This window comes from Lepus europaeus, unplaced genomic scaffold (assembly GCF_033115175.1).
Source record: "Lepus europaeus isolate LE1 unplaced genomic scaffold, mLepTim1.pri SCAFFOLD_105, whole genome shotgun sequence".
In the NCBI taxonomy this organism is placed as follows: domain Eukaryota; kingdom Metazoa; phylum Chordata; class Mammalia; order Lagomorpha; family Leporidae; genus Lepus; species Lepus europaeus.
The window spans coordinates 781,545-804,528 of NW_026909023.1; the positions used below are offsets into that span (position 1 = coordinate 781,545).

The 22,984-nt window shown below is 71.3% G+C and overlaps 2 protein-coding genes and 1 pseudogene across 2 annotated transcripts; 2 read left to right on the forward strand and 1 right to left on the reverse strand.

Moving 5' to 3' along the window:
• Positions 1 to 10,863: 10,863 nt before the first annotated feature.
• On the forward strand, positions 10,864 to 12,642 carry LOC133754441 (leucine-rich repeat and immunoglobulin-like domain-containing nogo receptor-interacting protein 3). Its single transcript, XM_062184947.1, has one exon. The coding sequence runs from the start codon at positions 10,864 to 10,866 to the stop codon at positions 12,640 to 12,642; it is 1,779 nt and encodes a 592-aa protein (XP_062040931.1).
• Positions 12,643 to 16,067: 3,425 nt separating this feature from the next.
• On the forward strand, positions 16,068 to 18,878 carry LOC133754397 (protein PEAK3-like; annotated as a pseudogene).
• A 499-nt stretch (positions 18,879 to 19,377) lies between these two features.
• Positions 19,378 to 21,267, reverse strand: LOC133754411 (ornithine decarboxylase antizyme 1-like). The gene is given in 6 exon segments (XM_062184894.1): positions 19,378 to 19,589; positions 19,673 to 19,758; positions 19,856 to 20,028; positions 20,135 to 20,221; positions 20,223 to 20,274; positions 21,057 to 21,267. Coding segments are annotated over 6 exon segments (657 nt in total). The 5' UTR covers positions 21,203 to 21,267; the 3' UTR covers positions 19,378 to 19,476.
• Between the last annotated feature and the right edge of the window lie 1,717 nt (positions 21,268 to 22,984).

The following is a 22,984-nucleotide window of genomic DNA, read 5'->3' on the forward strand; positions in this document are numbered from 1 at the left end:
CGGCCGCTGCGGCCATCTGGGGAGTGACCCAGTGGATGGAAGACCTCTCTGTGACTCTGCCTTTCAGATAAATAAACCAGTCTAGGAAAACAGGACGCCTTGGGGAGAGGGGCCTGCAGTGGGCTCGGGCCGGGCACGTGTGGTCAGCCGCCGGGCGGGTCTTGCAGAGCTGGGTGCCTCCGGGCCCTCCCAGTGCTCGCTTTGGTCTCCAGAAAGGGGCGGCGACGGGGGGGGGGGGGGGCTGGGGTCTCCCCGTGCAGCGGGGCCTCCACCAGGGCCCGGAGTGTCCCAGGAGAGGCCAGAGAGTCCTGGAGCTTAGTTGAAAGGCAGGGAACTCTCCCATGCGCTGTCCACCCCCAGGTGCCCCAGCAGCCAGGGCAGGGCCGGCCCCACCCTGGTCTCTGTGGGTTTGGGGCCACCACCTGCCTTCCCAGGGAGCCAGGACTGCAACCAGGCCCTGGACACCAGGGCACCGCGCCCGCCCTCGGCTGCTTCCTGCCCCCGGGGGGGGGGGGGGCCGAGGCAGCGCTGTGGGGTCCTGTGAGGGGCCAAGTGCGGCGCCGGGGAGCAATCGGACGGATCCTTGCCCAGCCCTGAGGGGCTGTTTAATATTTTAAGAGAACAAGTTTAATATTTCATATTTCGCCTTCAGTATTCCACGGAAAGTTTAATATTTCACAATGGGGGGGCGGGGACAGCAGGGCAGGTGCAGAACCAGGGCAGCGGCCGCGGCGACACCGGATCCCCAGGGCCGCTGCTATAAATCCCCGGCCGGCTGCGCCAGCCCGCCCGCCATGCCCGCCGGAGGCCGCCCGCTGACCCCTGCCCGGGTCCCGCCCTTCCAGCTCCCCGCCCGAGGTCAGCGCAGGCCTCGGGCCCCAGGCCCCGGGCTTCCGGCGATGGAGCAGGGTCCGGCGCTGCCGCACGTGCCCACAGTCACGGCCCACGGCTTCCACGTGCTGGCAGAGAGGCCTTGGGTCCTGTCCACAGAAGGCCCGCTCTGGGAGAGGTCGTCGGAGGCCCCCGCGGGACCCCGGAGCCTCCCCACAGTGGGCCCCGGAGGCGGCCACGATCCCGACCCTGCGGAGGGGCAGCCCCGCCCCCACCCTGTCCGGGAGTAGCTTGGTTCCTGCGCCCCCCAGGCCTGTCAGGTCCAGAAAGGGTGAGCAGCCAGGGGTGCGCCCCCCCACGTAGCCCTCCCCCGGGGCCCCAAGGCCACCCCCACCTCATGGGCATGGAAACGGAGCCAGGTGGGAGGGGGCGGAGAGGAGGAGCGGCGCCTGCCCAGCCCGGGGGCACAGCGCTGTCCCCTCAGTGGCCAGGGGAGGGGCCCGCTCCTGCCTAGCTCAGCCGGGCCGTGGACATGACCAGAGGCGGCCTCAGGGGTCTCCTTGAGCTGGGGACCACCCAGGGCGAGACCTGGGGCGCCGGGGGCTCCAGACCTCCCGCGGCACGGCCACACCCAGCTCCCCTGCCGCGGGGTCTCATCCAAGCAGGACCCACGTGTGTCCGTCTGCGGAAGACTCCAGGCCCTGCCTCCACCCAGGACCCGGGTCAGTTCCCCGGCACGCTCTCCCGGCCACTGTCCGCCCACCCTGCCTTCGGCTGCGCCGATGGAGGCCAGCAGGGGTCAGGATTCCCCCAGGAACGAAGGCCCGCGGCCACCAGGTGTCCAGTGCTGGCCTGGGGCTGGACAGTGACAGGTGTGAGGACAGCGGCGCCCAGAGAGCCGGGGCGGTGACCCGATGGCACAAACGGCTGGGGCACGGGCGCCCACAGGTGCCACCTGGAGTCCCCGAAGCCTGCCCAGCACCGGACGCACCCCCAGGGCCGCCTGGCGCTCCCCCAGCTCACCCCATCCAAATGCTGGGGTCACCTTCAGAGCTCTCCACCCCCAGAACGGGTCCGGAAGCTTCCAAGGAGCAAACAGCACCAGTCCTGCCAGGAGCCAGGGGAGCCAAAACCTGCCAGGTAGGACAGGAAGAGCCCGTGCGGCCGAGACGGGGCGGGTCCCAGCCCACCAGACCCTCGGCACACAGGAGGAAGACCGGCGGCCGACGTCCTACACCATTCACCCTGCAATCCAGCAACTGGGGCTGAGGGGAGCCATAGCGGCCGTCCCATGGCCGGGGGAGGGGGTCCCGCCCCAGGAACGACCACCTGCTTCCTGGCTGCCCCTCCCCCACGGGGCTCAGCACCACCCACGTCCTGCGTGGCCCTTGGACTCCTCCCCTGCTCGCCGCTCTGTCCCGGCCACAGGGCCTTGCTGCTGACCCCGAGTGCGGGGCCTGTTCCTGTCTCCGGCCTTTGCGCAGGGTGCTGGCGGTCCCACACGGAAGCCAGGGGCTCCTTCCGGCTCCCACGTGGCTGGCAGAGACCCAGGCCGGAGCCGTGCCTGCTCCTCCGGGAGCTGCGGTGGAAGTGGCCCCGGGGGTTTGACCCCGGACCTCCGACGTGGGATGCGGGCGTCCGGGACGGCAGCTTAGCCGCGGGCCACACGCGCCTGGGGGGCCCGGGGAGAGTGGGGGGCGTCGCGTGTGCCTCTCGGCTTTGTTGGCGTCTGAAATGTTCCATAATGAGAACTTTGTGTCCAGGACTTCCTGTGTGGCGGCCACGGGAGGAGCCCCATTCAAAACCCAGCCCAGGGCTGCGGGCCCCGGCCACTCGCCCGCCCACTCGGCCCTGCCTCCAGCCCCCGGTGGCTCCGGCTGCCAACCTCAGCCCAGGGCTGTCCCCGAGGCTCTCCCAGGGCCCCCGTCTGCGAGCCAGTGGTGGTGTGGGGGCCCCTGGGGGTCACGCCGCCCACGGCACTTGCTCCCGAGCCGGGGGCTCGGCCGTCACTCCCGCCTCTCGGAGGAGAGGGGAGGGCGGGCACACAGCGCGTGGCCAGCAGAGCCCGTCACGGCGACGTTTGCGATTCCAGGGGGGTGTCACCCGCCCCCCCACAGCCTCCCTCCCTCCGCGGCCGGGACCCTCGCACCTGGCCCCCCCCCGGGATGGGGGTTACCTAAGCAAGGCTCCTGCTGGCCTCCCTGGGGGCCCCACGGGGAGCCCCCTCCAGCCCCTCCCACAGCCTTGCCTCCCAGGTGGTCCGTCTCCATGGCAACACGGTCGTAACCTTGGCAACCAGGTACAGCCGCCCCACTGCCTGGCAGGCTGTAACCTGTGCCTGTCACCCTCGCCCACGCTCTCTCCGCCCCTCCACCCCAGGGCAGCCTTCTAGGAGGGGCCACGGGGGTGGGGGATGGGGGAGGGGTCCAGGGACACCTCAAGGTCACTCGCAGCCCCTCCCTCACCCTGCTGGCAGCCACAGAAGTGGCAGGTGCAGGTCAGCCGAGCACCCGCCCTGGGTGGGGCAGGGAGCAGGGGACGCCAGCCCAGGACAAGGCCACAGCTGCGGGGGGGCGCTTCCCCGGGAACCAACTGCCACCCTCAGTGTCCCCCAGCGGCATCTGCTGAGCGCCTACTGTGTGCCCGGCGCAGACGCAGCAGGGGCGGGGACAAAGGGGAATCTCAGCAGGAAGTCACTGGGGAGCTGGGGACAGAAGGCTGCAGGGGTGGGGGAAGCGAGGGGGCGGCGGGTGAGGGAACACCCTGTGCCCAGGCCCCTTCCCCAGGCTGGAGGGCACCGCCCCCACGGCCACACAGCCCAGGGCTCCCCAGCTCAGAGGCACAGCCCCTCCTGGGACAGCCGCCCGCCCGGTGCTGGGCCCCTCCAGGCAGGTGTCAGAGGGGAAGTGACCTTCAGGACCTGGGCCGCGGGGGAGGGGAGCAGCCCCCTCCCCCTCCTGGCTCCAGGGCTGGGCGGGGGGGGGGGGGGGCGGCCTGGCCTCCGGGGACGTGGTGTCTGGGCCCCAGGCCAACGCGACAGTCTGAGAGGCGAGCTGCTTGAGTCACAGGTGGCAAAGCCGCGGGAGGACGCGGCGGGCGGGGGAGGGGACGGGTGCACAGCACAAGGTGACGGCAGCCAGGCCCGGGTCCCCCACTTACTCTCCGGGCCGGCCTCAGCCTGCAGATCTGTGCAATGGGAATCATACAGGCGTCTCCGCCACCCCCACCCCCATCCCCACGGCCACGCACGCGGCGCGCTCGGGGTAACCCGAGCTGGGGAGGCAGCGCCCCCTCCCCGGGCTGCACAACCCCCCACCCCCACACCAGACTGCAAGGTCCGAGCCGCTCCCGCCCTCCGCAAACGCAGCGGGGCCCACTGCTGGCCGGGACGCGCCCACGAGGGAGGAAGCAGGGCCCCTCGCGCCCCTCCCCGCCAAGGCCGCGGGCTCCCGCACTCCTCACTGTTCATCAAAGCCGAAGACCCGCTCCCCGTACAAGCCCCCGGGAGCAGGCAGCGACAGCGACAGCGGGGACCCGGCCGGACACCAGTGGCTGCGAGCCGCCCGGCCGGGGCGCAGCAGGGGCTCCCGCCGGCCCCGGGAACTCGCGTGGGAGGACGGGGGTCGGGGGCCACCCTAGCGGCTCAGCTTCCTCTGGGCCCCCGGGGACGGAGAAGGCAGGTGCCCAGGGGCAGCTGCGGGGAAGCCAGGCTGGGGGGCAGTTCCAGAAAGATCCACACGGGGCAACCTGCGGCATTAGGGGGCGCGCAGCCCCCACCTGTGTCCACGTGTCCCCGCACACCTGCGGCCGCAGTCGCCCGCGCGCCGCTCCGCACAGCCCCCGCGCGCCCCCGCCAGGCGCGCCGCGAAGGCAGGCGGCGAACGCGCGCGGCGGGGACGCGCACGGCGGAGCCGGGAGGAGGCGGCGGCGGCGGCGGCGGCTCGAGTCGGCTCCGGGCGGCCCCGCGCCGCAGCCCGCACCGTGTCAGCGGCCGAGCCGCCCAGGTGAGTGGCGGTGCGGGGCCCGGCGCGGGGCGCACCTGCAGGCCCGGGCGACCCCAGAGCCCGCGCTCTGCGCTCCCGTGCCCCGCAGCCCCCTGTGCGCGCCCGCAGCCCCCGCCAGGGGGGAATCGCCCCGCGCGCCCCTCCGGCGCACAGCGTCCCCTCGCCTGGACCCCCTCCCCGCTCACCCCGGGAAACTTTGAGGTCCACTCCCCGCACGGGGTCCCCCGCCCTCCCCTGGGGCGCGGAGCGGGTGGGCATCTCGCCCCCCGGGCGGTGGGGACGCTTGGGCGGGTGCGTTCCGCCGGAGGGGCGGGAAGGGGAGCCGGCCGTGTCTGGGGGAGTGGGGGGCGGCCCCACGCCTTCTTCTGTCCCCGCAGTGGGGTCTGCAGCAGCCTGGGGGCGCCTGGGGTCCGCACCACAAGCGGCTGCGCCCCTGCAGCTGGGGCGGTTCGGCCTGGCGGGGAGGGATTTGGGGGCGCAGGGCCCAGCTCCCTCTCTGTGGGCTCCGTGGCCCACGGTGTTTGGGGGCCTCTGGACCCTGGCCGGGGAGCCCCATTCAACAAGTCTGGGTGCAAGGAGAGACCCGGGTGTCCCGGCCCCCAGGTATGGAATCAGAACTTGGGGGGCCCAGGGATCTGCATTGCCAACCAGCAGCCCCTACCGGAGTCACGAGCGTGCACAGGGCCGCCTGAGACCCTGGTGCTTCTGGGGTGGGGTGGGGAGGGGGCTCTGGCCTGGGCTGGCAGCAGACAGACCCTGGGGCTGGCAGAGCAGTCCGGGAGGGCTCCCTGGAAGAGGTGTGCAGGGCGGGACGAGTGTGGGGTGAGGGAGCAGGCAGCTCGGGGAGCTGGGCTGGGGGACCTCATCTCTGAGATGAGCCAGTGGCCGCCGGAGACCGTGCTGGGAGACGCACAGATGCTGTTGGAACACCGGCCCAGCTGTGCCCAAGTGTGGCCTCAGTGTTCCCGTCTGTGGAATTGGGGCAGCTCCGGCTGTCGGCCCACACACACACGCGCAGGGCTGAGCAGGGACGTGAGGTTTGCCACCTGCCACTCCAGGCGCCCCTGAGTCACCACCCCAGCAGCAGACACGGCACCTGGGGGTGGTTCTCCCCCCGCGCGCCGCCCACCACCGCCTGTCAGTCCCGGGCCGCTGAGCAGCAGGGGCTGGGGCTCCGTGGAGGGGAGCTGGGCTCGACCCGGTCCCGAACGCTGCCCTGGTCCGGCCGAGTGGCGGCGGGCGAGCAGGGCCCGGCTCAGCCTCGGGCTCCCCTTCTCCTTGGGCTGCCCCGACCCCATGCACAAGCTGTCCTGGAAAGTGGGTCGCAGCCCCCCGCCCCCCGAGGGCCGGCCGGGACTGACAGCAGGTGCAGCCTAATTAGGGCTTAATGAGTGTCAGGGACGGAAACCCCGGGGGGCCCCAGATCTAGGACGCAGCCCGCCTCCATCCTGGGGGGCCACCTCCCACCCCCACCGTGAGGCTCACACGGGGGCGCAGCCAGGGCCCCGCAACAGGGCCCCACGATCCCCCGGACCCTGTCCTGTCCCCGGTCCTTCCCCCTGAAGGCGCCGCGACAGGGGCCAGGGATGGGGACGTGGCCGTCTCTGGGGGCCGAGGCTCTGCTGAGCCCAGGCCCATGCCATCTGTGGGTCCCCGCCGGGCAGGTGCCCCCCCGTCCCACCCCACGAGTCCCTGGTGCAGAAGGGGAAACCGAGGCGCAGTCCCAGGCCCCATCCCAAAGATCCGCAGGCCACCCGGAACCCGGGGCACTCCCGGGCCCCCAGCAGCCCGCCGTGCCGGCCGGGCCTGGGTTGGACACAGGAGGGGCCCGGTCCCCCGTCTCCGCCACCCTCCCGTCGCTCCCCACTCGCAGCGTCACTCGGCCGCCTGACCCCCGAGATGTCAGCAGTGCGGCCCCCGGCCCCCGGCCCCTCCCCACCCTCGCAGCGCTGGCCTCCCCCACGCGCCCTGCGTGGGTGCAGGCACCGCCGGGCTGGTCCTGCTGGCCGCCTCTCCTGGCGCGTGGCACCGTCCTGGCCTTTGGGGCCCGGCTCTCCTCTGTCCACCTGACACAGACACAAAGGGGGCCGCCCACGGCAGGGAGACCAGAGCCGGGGCTCCAGACAGGAAGTGGGCCGGGGGTGACTCCAGACAGGAAGTGGGTCTAGAGCGGGAGAATCAGACAGGAAGTGGGTCCAGCGGGGGTGACCCCAGACAGGAAGTGGGCCGGGGGTGACCACAGACAGGAAGTGGGCTGGGGGTGACTCCACAGACAGGGAGAGGCCAGAGCAGGGACTCCAGACAGGAAGTGGGCTGGGGGTGACCCCAGACAGGAAGTGGGTCCAGGGGGGTGAATCAGACAGGAAGTGGGTCCATGGCAGGAGAATTCAGACAGGAACTGGGCCAGGGCGGGTCACCCCAGATAGGAAGTGGGTCCAGGGGGGTGAATCCACAGACAGGAAGTGGGTCCAGGGGGGTGACTCCACAGACAGGAAGTGGGCCGGGGGTGACCCCAGACAGAAAGTGGGTCCAGGGCAGGAGAATTCACAGACAGGAAGTGGGTCCAGGGGGGTGACTCCAGACAGGAAGTGGGCTGGGGGTGACCCCAGACAGGAAGTGGGTCCAGGGGGGTGAATCAGACAGGAAGTGGGTCCATGGCAGGAGAATTCAGACAGGAACTGGGCCAGGGCGGGTCACCCCAGATAGGAAGTGGGTCCAGGGGGGTGAATCCACAGACAGGAAGTGGGTCCAGGGGGGTGACTCCAGACAGGAAGTGGGCCAGGGGGGTGACTCCAGACAGGAAGTGGGTCCAGGGGGGTGACTCCAGACAGGAAGTGGGCCAGGGGGGTGACTCCAGACAGGAAGTGGGTCCAGGGGGGTGACTCCAGACAGGAAGTGGGTCCAGGGGGTGACTCCAGACAGGAAGTGGGTCTGGGGAGGGTGAATCCACAGACAGGAAGTGGGTCCAGGGGGGTGACTCCAGACAGGAAGTGGGTCCAGGGGGTGACTCCAGACAGGAAGTGGGTCCCAGGGGGGTGAATCAGACAGGAAGTGGGCCAGGGGGGTGACTCCAGACAGGAAGTGGGTCCAGGGGGTGACTCCATATAGGAAGTGGGTCCAGGGGGGTGACTCCAGACAGGAAGTGGGTCCAGGGGGTGACTCCATATAGGAAGTGGGTCCAGGGGGGTGACTCCAGACAGGAAGTGGGTCCAGGGCGGGAGAATCCACACAGGAAGTGGGCATCTTGTCACGGGGGGGGGGGAGGGATGAGTGGGTGCCTGCTGGGGACGGGGCTATTTTGGGGTGACAGAATGTTCTGGAACTAGAGGCGACGTGGCCCCCAGCTGGGAACGGAGTAGCCGTGAAGGAACGCAGGCCTGGTCGGAAGCTGCGGCGCCCCCAGCCCGGCTTGAGGAGGCCCGTGCCAGGGCGTGGGGGCGCAGAGGGCGTGGGGGGCCGTGGTCAGGCAGTGGGGGTCTCCCCGCAGCCGCCCCCGCTCAGGGCTGTGTCCCCCAACTCCTCCTCAATGACCAGGGCCTCCCAGGCTCAGCCTCTGCCCTCAGGGGTGTCAGACACGGGATAGGAGCAGGGGGCGCTGTTGGCGGCCGTGGCCGGAGCAGGGCCCTGGGGGATGAGCCCTGGGCGGGGAGCGGCCCCTGCCCGGCTCCGGCTCCACCCCTGGAAGGGTGCCTGGCTCCTCACAGCCGGGAATGAATGAATGAATGGGCCAATGTCCCCCAGGACCTGCTCAGCCGTCTGCAGTGGCCGGGGCGAGCCTCAGTTTCCCCGTCTGGAAGGCGCTGGGGCCCCGGACGGCAGCCACACGGTGGTCTGGGGCCCCAGCCCCAGGCCTGGCCATGGCCTTGGCCCGGGAAGGGGCGCCCAGGGCCGGGCCCGCGGAGGCACAGCTGTGGGGGCCACAGAGCAGGTGGAGTCAGAACCCACTCCCACCTGGGGAACAGGTGCTCAGCTCCGGCTGGGTGGCCCTGGCAGGGTCGTGCGCTGGGGTGGGCGCCAGCGAGGCAGGGCCCGGGGGTGGGAGCCGGAGGCAGAGAGGCTGGGTGGGACTGACCCCCCTGGGCGCCTCCCTGCCTGCCCACCCCACCCGCCTCTCCCAGCACTGTCTGGCCACCCCCACCCCCATCTCTCCTCCTTTGGGTCCGGGGATCCGAGGCTGAGGGCTCCCTGGTCCCCACCTGAGTCCCGGGCTCCAGGCGCCCCGGGGGCACAGGCCATGTCCAGTGTCCATCCTGTAAGGGCATCAGCCGCCTCCCGTGGGGCCTGGCTTAGCCTCACCGTGGGGACACGGCCGCGGCTCCTGTGGCTCCGCGGGGGTTAATCCTGCCCTGGGAGTCACAGAGGCCCAGGGAGCCCGAGGCTGCCCTGGTGGGGGGGCCGCAGCAGATGGGCCCCCTCCAGCCTGGAGAGGAAGCAGATGGGGGTGGGGGGGACGCCCGGGGGCTTCAGCTGTTCGGATGCCAGAAATAGCTGCGTGGCCCAGGGGACGCGGGCTGGCAGCGCTGCCAGCTGCCGTGTGGCTGCTCGGACCCCGCGCCAGCCCCAGGATCCGGCTCCGGCTGCAGCCCAAGCCAGGACAGGAGCTGCTGGCCGCCCCAGCCTCAGGGGCCCAGGCGTGTTGGCGTCACCGTCTGCAGACCCCCATGGCCCCGTGCCCTCTGGCCTCGAGACCCTCCCCACTGAGCTCCAACTCCGGCCCCACACACTCCAGCGGGAGCCCCCAGCTGCCCACTGTGCCTCAGGGCCTTTGCACCTGCTGCTCGCCCAGCCTGGAGCGCCCCTCCCCCACCTGACACCCTAAGGTGCTGCAGCCCCCCACCCCCGCTGCCTCCCAGGAGCCCTGGCTAGGAGTCCAGCCAGGGCACCCTGATGTAGGCCATGGGCATCTCAACCCCAGGGCCAGTGACCAGCCTGGGGTTCAGCATCTGAAAGCACAGTTTGGGTCCGGCGCTGTTGCGTACTGGGCTAAGCCTCCGCCTGCAGTGCCGGCATCCCACATGGCGCCGGTTCTAGTCCCGGCTGCTCCACTTCCAACCCAGCTCCCTGCTGTGGCCTGGGGAGGCAGAGGAAGACGGACCAAGTGCTGGGGCCTGCACCCACGAGGGAGACCCGGACAGAGCGCCTGGCTCCCGGCTTCGGCCTGGCCCAGCCCTGGCTGTTGTGGCCATCTGGGGAGTGACCCAGTGGATGGAGGACCTGTCTCTCTGTCTCTCTCTCTCTAACTCTGCCTTTCAAATAAATAATCTTAAAAAAAGCAACCTACACAATTCAGTAGTTTTCAGTGTGTTCACAGTACTACACAGCCACCCCAGCTAATTCTAGAACATTCCCTCACCCCACAGAATCCCCAGGAGCAGTCTCCCCAGCCCCTGGCGACCACACATCCACTTCCTGCCCCCGTGGGGCCTGTGTCCCTGGCGTGTCCTGCGGGTGGGGCCCACGTGTGGGGCCTGTGTGTCCGGCCTCCCACAGCGGTCCTCAGAGCCTTGGCTGCCCCAGGCCGCGTGATGCTGCTCGTCCGCGTGGGCCCTGCTGCCCGCGTCCACCCAGCTGTGGGTGGGGATTTTTTCTTAAAGATTTGTATTTATTTTATATTTGCTTGAAAGGCAGCGTGACAGAGAGAGAGAGAGAGGTCTTCCATCCACGGGTTCACTCCCCCGTGGCCACACAGCCAGGGCTGCACCAGACCGGAGCCAGGAGCTCCATCCGGGTCTCCCTCGTGGGTGCGGGGGCCCCAGCACTAGGGCCGTCTTCCTCTGCTTTCCCGGGAGCTGGGTGGCAATGGAGCGGCCGGGACTCGAACCGGCGCCCACGCGGGGCTGGACTCTGTTGTCTGTGGCTGGCTGCTAGGAGCGCCGGCCGTGACGTCCTAGTTGTTGCGTGTCCAGGCCTCTGGGGCGTGCGGGTGCGGGCTGGTGCGGGGAGCCGCCCGTGCCCGCCCGGCGCTAACACTGCCTCCACCCTCAGGGGCGCAGGATGGTGGCCCGGCCCTAGGCCCAGGCTGTGCACCATGACCTGGCTGAGCCTCGTGAGCCTGCACCTGCTGCTGCTGCCCGCGGCGCCGCCCCCGGCCGGCGGCTGCCCCGCGCGCTGCGAGTGCACCGCGCAGACCCGCGCCGTGGCCTGCGCGCGCCGCCGCCTGACCGCCGTGCCCGAGGGCATCCCCGCCGAGACGCGCGTGCTGGGGCTCAGCCGCAACCGCATCCGCTGCCTGAACCCCGGCGACCTGGCCGCGCTGCCCGCGCTGGAGGAGCTGGACCTCAGCCTCAACGTGATCGCGCACGTGGAGCCCGGCGCCTTCGCGCACCTGCCGCGCCTGCGCGTGCTGCGCCTGCGCGGCAACCAGCTCACGCTGATCCCGCCGGGCGTGTTCACGCGCCTGGGCAACCTCACGCTGCTGGACCTGAGCGAGAACAAGCTGGTGATCCTGCTGGACTACGCCTTCCAGGACCTGCGCAGCCTGCGCACCCTGGAGGTGGGCGACAACGACCTGGTGTTCATCTCGCGCCGCGCCTTCGCGGGGCTGCTGGCGCTGCGCGAGCTCACGCTGGAGCGCTGCAACCTCACGGCGCTGTCGGCCGAGGCGCTGGGCCAGCTGCCCGGCCTGGGCGCGCTGCGCCTGCGCCACCTGGCCATCGCCGCCCTGGAGGACCAGAACTTCCAGCGGCTGCCCGGCCTGCGGCACCTGGAGATCGACAACTGGCCGCTGCTGGAGGAGGTGGCGCCGGGCAGCCTGCGCGGCCTCAACCTCACCTCGCTGTCCGTCACGCACACCAACATCACCGCCGTGCCGGCCGCCGCGCTGCGCCACCAGGCGCACCTCGCCTGCCTCAACCTCTCGCACAACCCCATCAGCGCCCTGCCGCGCGGCTCCTTCCGCGACCTGGTGCGCCTGCGCGAGCTGCACCTGGCCGGCGCGCTGCTGGCCGTGGTGGAGCCGCAGGCCTTCCTGGGCCTGCGCCAGATCCGCCTGCTCAACCTCTCCAACAACCTGCTGTCCACGCTGGAGGAGAGCACCTTCCACTCGGTGAACACGCTGGAGACGCTGCGCGTGGACGGCAACCCGCTGGCCTGCGACTGCCGCCTGCTGTGGATCGTGCAGCGCCGCAAGACGCTCAACTTCGACGGGCGGCTGCCGGCCTGCGCCACGCCGGCCGAGGTGCGCGGGGACGCGCTGCGCAGCCTGCCCGACGCCGTGCTGTTCGAGTACTTCGTGTGCCGCAAGCCCAAGATCCGCGAGCGGCGGCTGCAGCGCGTGGCGGCGGCGGCCGGCGACGCCGTGCGCTTCCTGTGCCGCGCCGAGGGCGAGCCGGCGCCCACCGTGGCCTGGGTCACGCCGCAGCACCGCGTGGTGACGGCGCAGAGCGCGGGCCGCGCGCGCCTGCTGCCCGGGGGCACGCTGGAGATCGCGGACGCGCGGCCGCAGGACAGCGGCACCTACACGTGCGTGGCCAGCAACGCGGGCGGCAACGACACCTACTTCGCCACGCTGGCCGTGCGGCCCGAGCCGGCCGCCGCCAACGCCACGCCGGGCCGCGGCCGCAACGACACGCAGGCGGCCGCGCGCTCGCCGCTGGACCTCACCACCATCCTGGTGTCCACGGCCATGGGCTGCATCACCTTCCTGGGCGTCGTCCTCTTCTGCTTCCTGCTGCTCTTCGCCTGGAGCCGCGGCCGCGGGCAGCACAAGAACAGCTTCTCCGTCGAGTACTCGTTCCGCAAGGCCGACGGCCCGGCCGCCGCCGCGGGCCCGGGCAGCGCGCGCAAGTTCAACATGAAGATGATCTGAGGGCGCGCGGGGCGGGGGGGCGCCTGTGCGGGGAGCGGCGGCCCACCAGTGCGGGGGAGGGCGCCTGTGCGGGGAGCGGCGGCGCACCGGTGCGGGGGAGGGGCGGCCACCTGTGCGGGGGAGGGGCGGCCCACCGGTGCGGGGGAGGGGCGGCCCCACTGTGCGGGGGAGGGGCGACTCCACCGGTGCGGGGGAGGGGCGGCCGCCACCTGCACTGGGCTCCGCCCCCTCCTCGCAGGCCACCCTGGCTTCTCAGCAGAGGGTTCTAGAGGTTTCCACGCCCACTCCCACCACCCCCCCTGCCCTGCTGGAGTGGGGGACAGGGAGGCGCCAGCTGCTGCCCCTAGGGCTCCTGCCCTTGTTCCTGTCCCACCTGGCTGGCTCCTGCGGGGGGAGGGGGGCAAGGGGCGGTGCCTGGGAGGCCTGCGCTGCTGTCCCCTGGCCGCCCACCCTCATAGGCAGAGCACATGCTGCACACCTGGGACCCCACACGAAGCTCGCTCCCGGCTAGCCCTGGGTCAGGCCATGGGCTCCAGAGCGGCCCCCCGGGGGCGTAAGGGATGCTCTGAGACCACTGCTCTTACCAGGCACAGGCATGGCTCACACGGACACACGACACGCCAGGGACACGCATGGCTCATACAGGGACAGACATGATACAGCAGAGCCATGAATGGCTCACACCAGGGACACACATGACACCCAGGGACATGCATGGGTCACACATGGGCACGCATAGGTCACACAGGGCCATGCATGGCTCACACAGACACACACGGCATGCCAGAGACACACATGACACACAGGGACAGACACGGTGCAGCAGAGACATGTATGGCTCACACCAGGGACACACAGCTGACACAGACACACATGACACACCAGAGACACACGTGGGTCACACAGGGACATGCATGGCCCAAATGACATACATGACACACAGGGACACGCATGGCTCACGCCGGGACATGTATAGCTCATACTAGAGACACACATGGCTCACGCCAGGACACTGGCCCACTGGGGCTGCCCGTGGGCGGGAGCCGCACCTCCAGCCTCCTCCACCTGCCCCACAGCTGGCGCTGGGTGGGGGGCCACCCGGGCAGTTCTCTCGCCAGGCCAGCTGGGGGGACCTCCCTCCCCCGAGGGCACCCCAGCCCCCGCTGCGGCCCCCACTGACCCACTGCCCACAGGGGAAGCCCAGCAGCGTGGGGGCGGCCAGGGAGGCTGACTCCGCTCGGGGAGGCGGGGACCCAGCCGTGGCCAGGCAACCTCGGCCGCTGCTGCTCTGCGGGGCGTGGGGGGGGTCGCAGCTCCCCCAGGACCACTGCCGCTGGCTGTGCAGGGACCGGGCCTCCGTCACCGGGGTGAGCGGGCAGGAGAACTCGGATGGCAGATGGGGACCGTCCGGGACCTCAGCATGGTGACCGCGTGTGGCCTGGCCACCCCTGGGAGGCCCGGAGCCAGCTGTGCTGCCCAGCCACGGGGGGCCCTGGGACCGACAGCGCCCTCTGCAGGACGGGGCCGAGGCTCAGGGGTGTGCGTCCAGAGGCAGGGTCCCCTCCTGCCCGGCCGGAGCTCAGCCAGGGGAGGCGGAGCCCTGGACACGCATGGGCGTGCCTGGGGCTGAAGCCCCGCCCCCGTGAGGCAGGCAGAACCCACCCCGGTGGCCGTGGCTCCCCAAGGGCCCCCCAAAACGACATCCAAGTGCCTTCAGCCGCATCACAGACGGGGTGGGGGGCGCTCTCGGCCTGGACAGGGACAGCGACGGCAGAACGCTGGGGTCTCCCCGCCCCTGGCCGCCCCCGGCCCCCCCACAGCCCCCTTCCCTGCTGTTCTTGGTTGGAATCCAATAAAACTAGCCTGATTTAATAGCAAACTTCAGGTTCTCCTTAACGGCCATGGCGTGGTGCAGAGGGCGGGGGCGGGGCCGGCCGGGGTCCCCGAGGCCCGGAGAATGACCCCCGTGGAGAGGACACCAGAGGGGGCGCTGCAGGGGCACCCACGCTGCTGCCAGGGGCCCGTCCCGGCACTCCCCTCCCCTTGCGACCCCATTTCACACAGGGGCTGAGGGAGGACGGGCGGAGCCAGGCTCCACCGGGAGGAAGCGGAACCCCCAACTTCCTCCCCCAGCCGGGAAGCCCCGCCCTTAGGGGAGGGCTCTGGGGACCGGGCGCACCCCCAGGTGCCTCCCACTCTCTCCAGGCTCAGCTCACCAGCCCCTCTGCCTGGGGTCCCAGCAGTGGGCAGCAGCCTGCTCCCGAGCCTGGCCCGAGACAGGGCACCGCCCCCTCCTGCCCGGTCCTGCGAGGGTCTGGGGGAGGCTGCGCCCCTCTCTATGGACAATCTGGGGAGCCATGAGCCTGGGATGGCCCCGGGTCATCACCTGGGAATCGGCCTCCTTTGTGTTTTTAAAGGACAGAGAGAGAGAGAGAGAGAGAGAGAGAGAGAGAGAGAGGAGGAGGGAGAGAGAGAGGTCTTCCATCCACTGGCTTACTCCCCTAATGGCCGCAAAAGCCAGTGCTGGCCCAGGCCAAAGCCAGGAGCTCCATCCAGGTCTCCCACGCGGGTGCAGGGGCCCAAGGACTTGGGCCATCCTCCACTGCTTTCCCAGGCCACAGCAGAGAGCTGGACAGGAAGTGGAGCAGCCGGGTCTTGAACCGGCGTCCATGTGGGATGCCGGCACTGCGGGCGTGGGCTTAGCCCACTGCGCCACAGTGGTAGCCCCGAGAAATTGTCTTTTTAAAATAAATGTATAGGGGCCGGCGCCGTGGCTCAACAGGCTAATCCTCCGCCTAGTGGCGCCGGCACACCGGGTTCTAGTCCCGGTTGGGGCGCCGGATTCTATCCTGGTTGCCCCTCTTCCAGGCCAGCTCTCTGCTATGGCCTGGGAAGGCAGTCGAGGATGGCCCGAGTCCCTGGGCTCTGCACCCGCATGGGAGACCAGGAGAAGCACCTGGCTCCTGGCTTCGGATCAGCGCGGTGCGCCGGCCGCAGCATGCCGGCCGCGGCGGCCATTGGAGAGTGAACCAATGGCAAAGGAAGACCTTTCTCTCTGTCTCTCTCTCTCACTGTCCACTCTGCCTGTCAAAAATAAAATAAAATAAAATAAAATAAAATAAAATAAAATAAAATAAAATAAATAAATGTATAGGGCGCAGGGGCAGGAGGTGAGAGGGGATACACAGCCAGTGTGGCCGGACCAGCACGGAGGGCGACAGGTGTTGCCCGAGGTCACTCAGCCGGGCTGGACCGGGCCGGGCGGGGTCACCGGGGGGTCTCAGACGATGCTGCGGGCCAGGCAGCCCCAGGGCCCAGCCGCCCGCCCACGGTCCCTGCCCCCGCTGGCTCTGCGCCGGCCCGGGTCCAGCGGGCGGGCAGTGGGCAGTGGGCAGTGGGGAAGTGAGGGGCTGGGCCTGCGGACGATGGTTGTGAGTGCTTCCTGCCCACTGTGCTGGGGGCACCAGGCTGCCCTCTCCCCCTCTCGGAGTTCACGCCGGTCCTCCCGGGGAGGAGGGCTGAGAGCTGGGCGCCCGCAGGCCAGACCACCCCGAAGGCCCGCGGGGACCCTCCTGCCCCCCGGAGGAGGGCACGAGCCCCCGGCCCCTGGCACCCCACCCACACCAGCGTCGTGTGCCCCACCGCCGCCCCCAGCAGCATGATCCGCCCAGAGACCGCGGAGCCCACCTACGGCAACCTGCGGCCCTGGGGGCCCCCACGGTGGGGGGCGGGGGGGAGACTGGCGAAGACCACCTGGGACGGGGCCCTGGAAGCCGGTAGGGGCAGGGCCTTGGGGAGATGGACGCTGGGGGTGGAGCCATGGCCCTCACTTCCCCCCCACGCTCTCTGCCTTCCCCTCCCCCGCAGGTGAGGTCCGCGCCCACCTGCTGCCCTCCAAGGCCGGCGGACACCCGGCTCCCTCGCCCCCGACCTGCAGCCCCCAGCCCCCAGCCCTGCCCAAGAAGGCCTTAACCCGCACCCAGTCCCTGCCCACACACTCGGCCCCCGGTCCCGGCTCCACGCGGAGGCCCCTCCTGGGATCCCACAGCGTGGACGTGGACGACAGCCAGGCCGAGGCGGGGCTGGCCTGCCCTGCAGAGCTGGCCCTCGGCCTCGGGGAGCTGCACAGCCTGGGGGCGCTGCTCGCCCTGCAGCTCCAGGGCCTGCGCAGCATCCGCGCCCGGCTGCGCGCCCGGCTGCGGGCCCGGCTCACGGGCGGCCGCCCCGACATAGCTTCCGCCTCCTGGACAGCTCGCCGTGCGTGGCGGCCAAGGTGAGCCGCCCCGCCTCGCGCCCGAGGCAGGTGTGTGTGACCCTTGGGAGGGGTCTCGTCGTACCCCTTCCCCACCTTCAGGGGCCCGGGACTCTAGGGAGTCCGCGCTCAGAGCAGCGTTCTAATTAAAATTAAAACTAAGGCCGGGCCAGCGCCGTGGCTCAACAGGCTAATCCTCCGCCTTGCGGCGCCGGCACACCGGGTTCTTGTCCCGGTCGGGGCACCGATCCTGTCCCGGTTGCCCCTCTTCCAGGCCAGCTCTCTGCTGTGGCCAGGGAGTGCAGTGGAGGATGGCCCAAGTGCTTGGGCCCTGCACCCGCATGGGAGACCAGGAGAAGCACCTGGCTCCTGCTATCGGAACAGCGCGGTGCGCCGGCCGCAGCGCGCTACCGCGGCGGCCATTAGAGGGTGAACCAACGGCAAAGGAAGACCTTTCTCTCTGTCTCTCTCTCTCTCACTGTCCACTCTGCCTGTCAAAAAAAAAAAAAAAAAAAAAAAAAAACTAAGGCCGGTGCCCAGGAGGAAGCACCTGGCTCCTGCCTTCAGATCAGCGTGGTGCACCGGCCATAGTGGCCATCTAGGGGTGAACCAACGGAAGGAAGACCTTTCTCTGTCTCTACTCTGCCTGGCAAAAATAAATAAATAAATAGATAGATAGATAGATAGATAGATAGATGGATAACCCTGAGCCATGGTCAGGCTGGGCCCTGACTGGGAACAGCGCTGTGGCCGAGTGGGCTAAGGCTGTTTGTAGCTCATTCCAGATGGCCACGACGGCCAGAGCTGGGCCAGGCCGAAGCCCGGAGCCTTCTCCGAGTCTCCCACGTGGGTGCAGGGACCCAGGTTCTTGGGCCACCTCTCTCAGGCTATTGGCAGGGAGCTGGATCGGAAGTGGAGCAGCCAGGACTCGAACCGGCGTCCATATGGGATGCTGGCCCTGCAGGCCGTGGCCTAACCCGGTGCGCCACAGCGCTCCCGCTCCCCGGGAGTTTAAATGCACCCGCCCCAGGGCCCCCAAGGCTGAAGCTCTCCAGACCGCTGGCCGCTGCCGCTGGGCTCCTTACGGGGGTCGGGTGCTCTCCCAGGCTCAGGACCCGGCCTCCAAAACTGACCCCCGCACTAAAACGGCCACGAAGCCGCTTCCGGGATCACAGGCCCCTCCCACTTTAGCAGGTGGTCAGAAAGGGCGGGGCCGGAGACAAACCGGAGATTCTGACCCTCAACCACGGTACCCCCTGGGTTTAATCCTCCTCAGAGCGAGGCGGAAACTACCAGAAACCCGGCGGTCACCGCCCTGACCACGCCCTCCGCCCCCGCAGGTGCCCAGGCCCCGGGGCGGAGGCCCCACTTCCACCTGCAGGGGCTGTGTGGCCTGGTGCGCGAGGGCGCACTGCCCGCGGCGCCCTGGACAGGCCCCGTGGCGCTGGTGGCCGAGGTGCCGGAGCGCACCGCGGCTCAGTGGCTGCAGGAGGTGAGCGCCCGGAGGCCGCGGGAGCTGGCGTGGGCCAGCAGTTGAGCGCGGCCTTGGAGCACCTGGCCGAGCTGCGCGCCCAGAACCTGCTGCTGGCCGCGCCCAGGGGCTGCGGGCCGCGCGTCTCTGCGCCTGCTGTTCGCCGACTTCGGCTGCGCTGGCCGGGCGCCCACGCGCTGCCGCTGGGCCGCCTGCTCCTCGCTGCTTAGCGCCCTGGCGCCTCCCGAGGCCTCGCCCCTGCTCGCGGGCTTGCAGTGCTTGGCCGCGCGGCGCGCTCAGGCGCTGCTCTGGGGGCCCGGGCGGGAGTTGCGCGGCCGCGGGGCTCTGCTGGGGCGCTGGCTGCAGGTGCGCCTGCGCGGGGCTGGTTCTGCAGCTGGGGGAGCGCGCGGCGGGGGGCCTGGCGCCGGACCTGCAGGACTGGCTGTGCTGCGAAGACCTGGCCGAGGCCACCGAGTTGTCGCTGGCCACGCCCTGGAGCTGCTGTGGGACTGACCCCGACCCCGCGGACGGCGGCTCGGCGAGGCCTCCGGGTACCCCGAGCGCGGGGCCCGCGACTGTCCGAGTGCCCTCCCGGCAGCCTTAGTGCCGCCGATGGCGGGGTCTCGGTAAGGGAAGCCCCCTGGAGCCTGGAGCGCCCGCCCTCGCCCCGGGCCTCCTCGCTCCCCGCCCCTCCCCGAGTCCACCTGGCTGGGGGTCCCGGCCCAGGTATGTCGGAGGCCTGGATGCAGCCCCCCGGGGAGTGGATTGGGTCTGAATCTTCCAAACCAATCAATCCTAAGACTCGCCGTCTCAGAGGTCTCGTCCCCCATTTCTGCTACGGCCGGCAGGCAGCGCTAGGCGCGCACAACGCGACCCGGAAGTGCTCCCCTGACGCCCCGCGGGTCATCGGCCGTAAGCCCCCCACTGCAGGGCCTGGGTAGGGCTGCGGGGCGCGGGGTCCGCACCAGGCCCCGCCCACGAGTGGACCCACGGCACCGCAGCAGTGGAAAAGTAAAATATAAACTTTTATTTAGAATTAAAGCAAACACTTCAGTATCACAAACACGACACGGGTCCGAGGGCGTTCATCGCGGGCACAGCGCGGGCTCCGCTACTCCCGCAGCGAGTAGGCCAGGAAGCAGGCGTCGGGCCGCGCGGGGACCAGCGGGTGCCCCGGCCTCACCAGCTCGAAGCCCAGGAAGCCGAAGGTGCGGAGCAGGGCGGCTGCGGGGGGCGGGCGGGGAGGTCAGAGCGGGGAGGGGCTACCCCGGCCCGCGCCCCCCCCCCCCGGCCGCCCCCGGCCGCACCTCGGTCCTCGCGGTTCTTGGGGAAGCAGATGAAGACGTGGTCGGCGCGCAGCTGCTCCTCGGCGAACTCCAGCAGCACCGCGAGGCTGCGGGGAGGCGCGTGAGCCCGGCCCCGCCCCCAGGCCGGCCCCGCCCCGCCCACCTGACCCCGCCCCCGCCCCCACCCCCAGGCCCCGCCCTCACCTGTCCTTGCAGCCCTCGGGCAGCGGGCCGGCCGGCAGCTCCACGTACAGGCGGTTGGCGCTCAGCACCGCCCTCCAGCTGACCTGCCTGGCGTCCGACAGCCGGGACCGCACGTGCAGGACCCGCGTCTGGCCGCCCGGCGTCAGCTCCTCGGTCACGCTCAGCCGCTGGTCCTGCGGGGGCGCGCGTCAGAGCAGGGAGCGGGGGGCGGGGCGGGGGCGCGGGGCCGGCTGTGGGGGCGGGGCAGGAGCAGGGCGGGGGCGCGGGGCCCGAACTCACGGAGTACAGCGGCGCGGCCGCGAGGCTGGGATCCCTCTGGCTATCCCCTCGCCCACCTGGGATCTTCAGGGGTGGGTGAGGGACATCAGGAGCACCACCGAGGCCCCGGACCCGGGTGACGACAGCCGTGGGGGGAGGCCCTGCGGGGATCTTGCGTCACCTCGGCCGCGGCGCCAGCAGCCATTTGCCGCGCGGCGTCCACAGGCCCCGAAGCCGCCTCCATCTTGTTCGGCGCCGCCGGGGGGCCTCGCAGCGACCCCCGAGCCGGGCTGACCCACCGCCCCCGGCCCCACCCGGCCCCCCAGGCCTCCTCCCGCGACCTCCACGTCCCCCCAGCGCCCCCCGCGGGCTCCCACCCCCGGCCCCCCAGGCCTCCTCCCGCGACCCCCATGTCCCCCCAGCGACCCCCGCGGGCTGGCCTCCCACCCCCAGCCCCACCCGGCCCCCCAGACCTCCTCCCGCGACCCCCACGTCCCCCGCGGGCTCCCACCCCCGGCCCCACAGGCCTCCTCCCGCGACCCGCACGCCCCCCAAGCGCCCCCCGCGACCCCCCAGACCTCCTCCCGCGACCCCCACGTCCCCCCAGCGCCCCCCGCGACCCCCCCAGACCTCCTCCCGCGACCCCCACGTCCCCCCAGCGACCCCCGCGACCCCCCCATCCCCGGCCCCACCTGGCCCCCCAGGCCTCCTCCCGCGACCCCCAGCGCCCCCCGCGACCCCCCACCCCCGGCCCCACCCGGCCCCCCAGGCCTCCTCCCGCGACCCCCACGCCCCAAGGGGCGACCCCGCCGCGGGGATCAGGCACGGGGGCGGCGCCGGCCCCCAGGGGGCGCCCCGCCCCGCCGCGGCCCAGACCCCGCCCCGGGCCGACTCCCCGCGGGCCGGCGCTTCTGGAAGCTTCGGGCGGGGGCGGGGCGCTCACCTCTCGGCGCTGCGGCCGCCGCGGCCGGCGGGCAGGCTCAGGCGCGGCATGGTGCGGCTGGCGTGGGCGGCGCTGGCCTTGTCCCCTTCCTTCTCTCTGGCGAAGCAGTGGCTGTTGAGGATCCGCTGCAGGGAGGATTTCACCATCCGGCCGCTGGGGTCCGAAACCAGCAAATCCCCCGCTGCGCCTCCCCGCGCCCCGCCGCCGCTCGCCGTCCGCAAAATGGCGCCGCCGCCGCCGCCCGCCTTTATAGGCGCTGCGCCCAGGCCCCGCCCCGCGCGCCGCCGGGGAGCGGGGGCGCCCGCCCCCTCGGGAGTCTGATTGGCCGAGGCCGAGTCCGGGCGTGAGTCCCGGCTGGCTATTGGTCAGGCGTGCGCCGCGGGGGCCGCCCCCTTTCTCCGGCGTCACCGGGCGCCGGGTACGCGCCGCGCGCGCCCTGCCCGCCCCGCCCCCACCGCGGGGCCGTCTGGTTGGGGGCGGGGCGGAGCCCGCGTCGGCGCCCGGGCCCGCGGCCCCCGTCCGGGCCCCTCACCGGGCGCCGGGGCCGCCCCGCCGCGCCCCGCCCCCGCGGCCGGCGTTCGGTGGTGATCGGTGATCCGCGCCGTTCGCGCGGCTCGGCCTTCGGGCGGAAGCCAGCTCCCTGGGTAAACAACCGGGGAAGCGCTGGCCGTGAACTTGGGGCCTGAGCGAAAATCTCGCTGGTGCCGGATGGATCCGGAAGTGGGGCGCGGGGGTCCCCCGCAGGCGCTGCCCGGGCGCGGGGCGCGGGTCCCCGGGCAAACAGGGCACTTCCCCGCGTTCCCCAGGCGCAGCCGCGGCTCCGGCGGTGCGGGCCGGGGTCCTCGTCTCCCGGCTGTGCGGGCCGGGGTCTACGTGTCCCAGCTGTGCGGGCCGGGGTCCTCGTCTCCCGGCTGTGCGGGCCGGGGTCTACGTGTCCCAGCTGTGCGGGCCGGGGTCTACGTGTCCCAGCTGTGCGGGCCGGAGTCCTCGTCTCCCGGCGGTGCGGGCCGGGGTCTACGTGTCCCAGCTGTCCGGGCCGGGGTCCTCGTCTCCTGGCTGTGCGGGCCGGGGTCTACGTGTCCCAGCTATGCGGGCCCGGGTCCGCGGATCCCTGCGGTGCGGGCCGGGGTCTACGTGTCCCAGCTGTGCGGGCCGGGGTCCTCATCTCCCGGCTGTGCGGGCCGCGGTCTATGTGTCCCAGCTGTGTGGGCCGGGGTCCTCGTCTCCCGGCTGTGCGGGCCAGGGTCTACGTGTCCCAGCTGTGCGGACCGGGGTCAGCGGCTCACGGCTGTGCGGGCCGCGGTCTGTGTGTCCCAGCTATGCGGGCCGGGGTCCTCGTCTCCCGGCTGTGCGGACCGGGGTCAGCGGCTCACGGCTGTGCGGTGTGCAGGCTGTGCGGGCGGTGCGGGCCGGGGTCAGCGGCTGCAGCTGTGCGGGCCGGGGTCCGCATCTCCCGCGGGAGCTGCAGAGGGCTGGACCTGGTGGGCCGCTCTGCTCCCTGCCTTCCGTTTGCTGTTAATTAATTAATTCACTTACTTGCTTCAATCACTTGAAGATGTATTTATTTCAGAGTTAGAATGACAGACGGGGGGGAGGGCGGATCTTCCGTCCGCTGGGTCACTCCCCAGATGGCCACAAGGGCCAGAGCTGGGCTGATCTGAAGCCAGGAGCCAGGAGCTCCATCCGGGTCTCCCACGTGGGTGCAGGGGCCCAAGGACCTGGGCCATCGTCCGCTGCTCTCCCAGGCCACAGCAGGGAGCTGGACGGGAAGTGGAGCAGCTGGGACTCGAACCTGCGCCTCTAGGGGATGCCGGCCCGGCCGTTTGGAAGGGCAGAGAAGGAGGTCTTCATCCGCAGATGCCCACAACAGGGGCGCTGGGCCAGGCGGGGCCAGGAGCTCCATCTGGTCTCTGCGGGAGAGCAGGGCC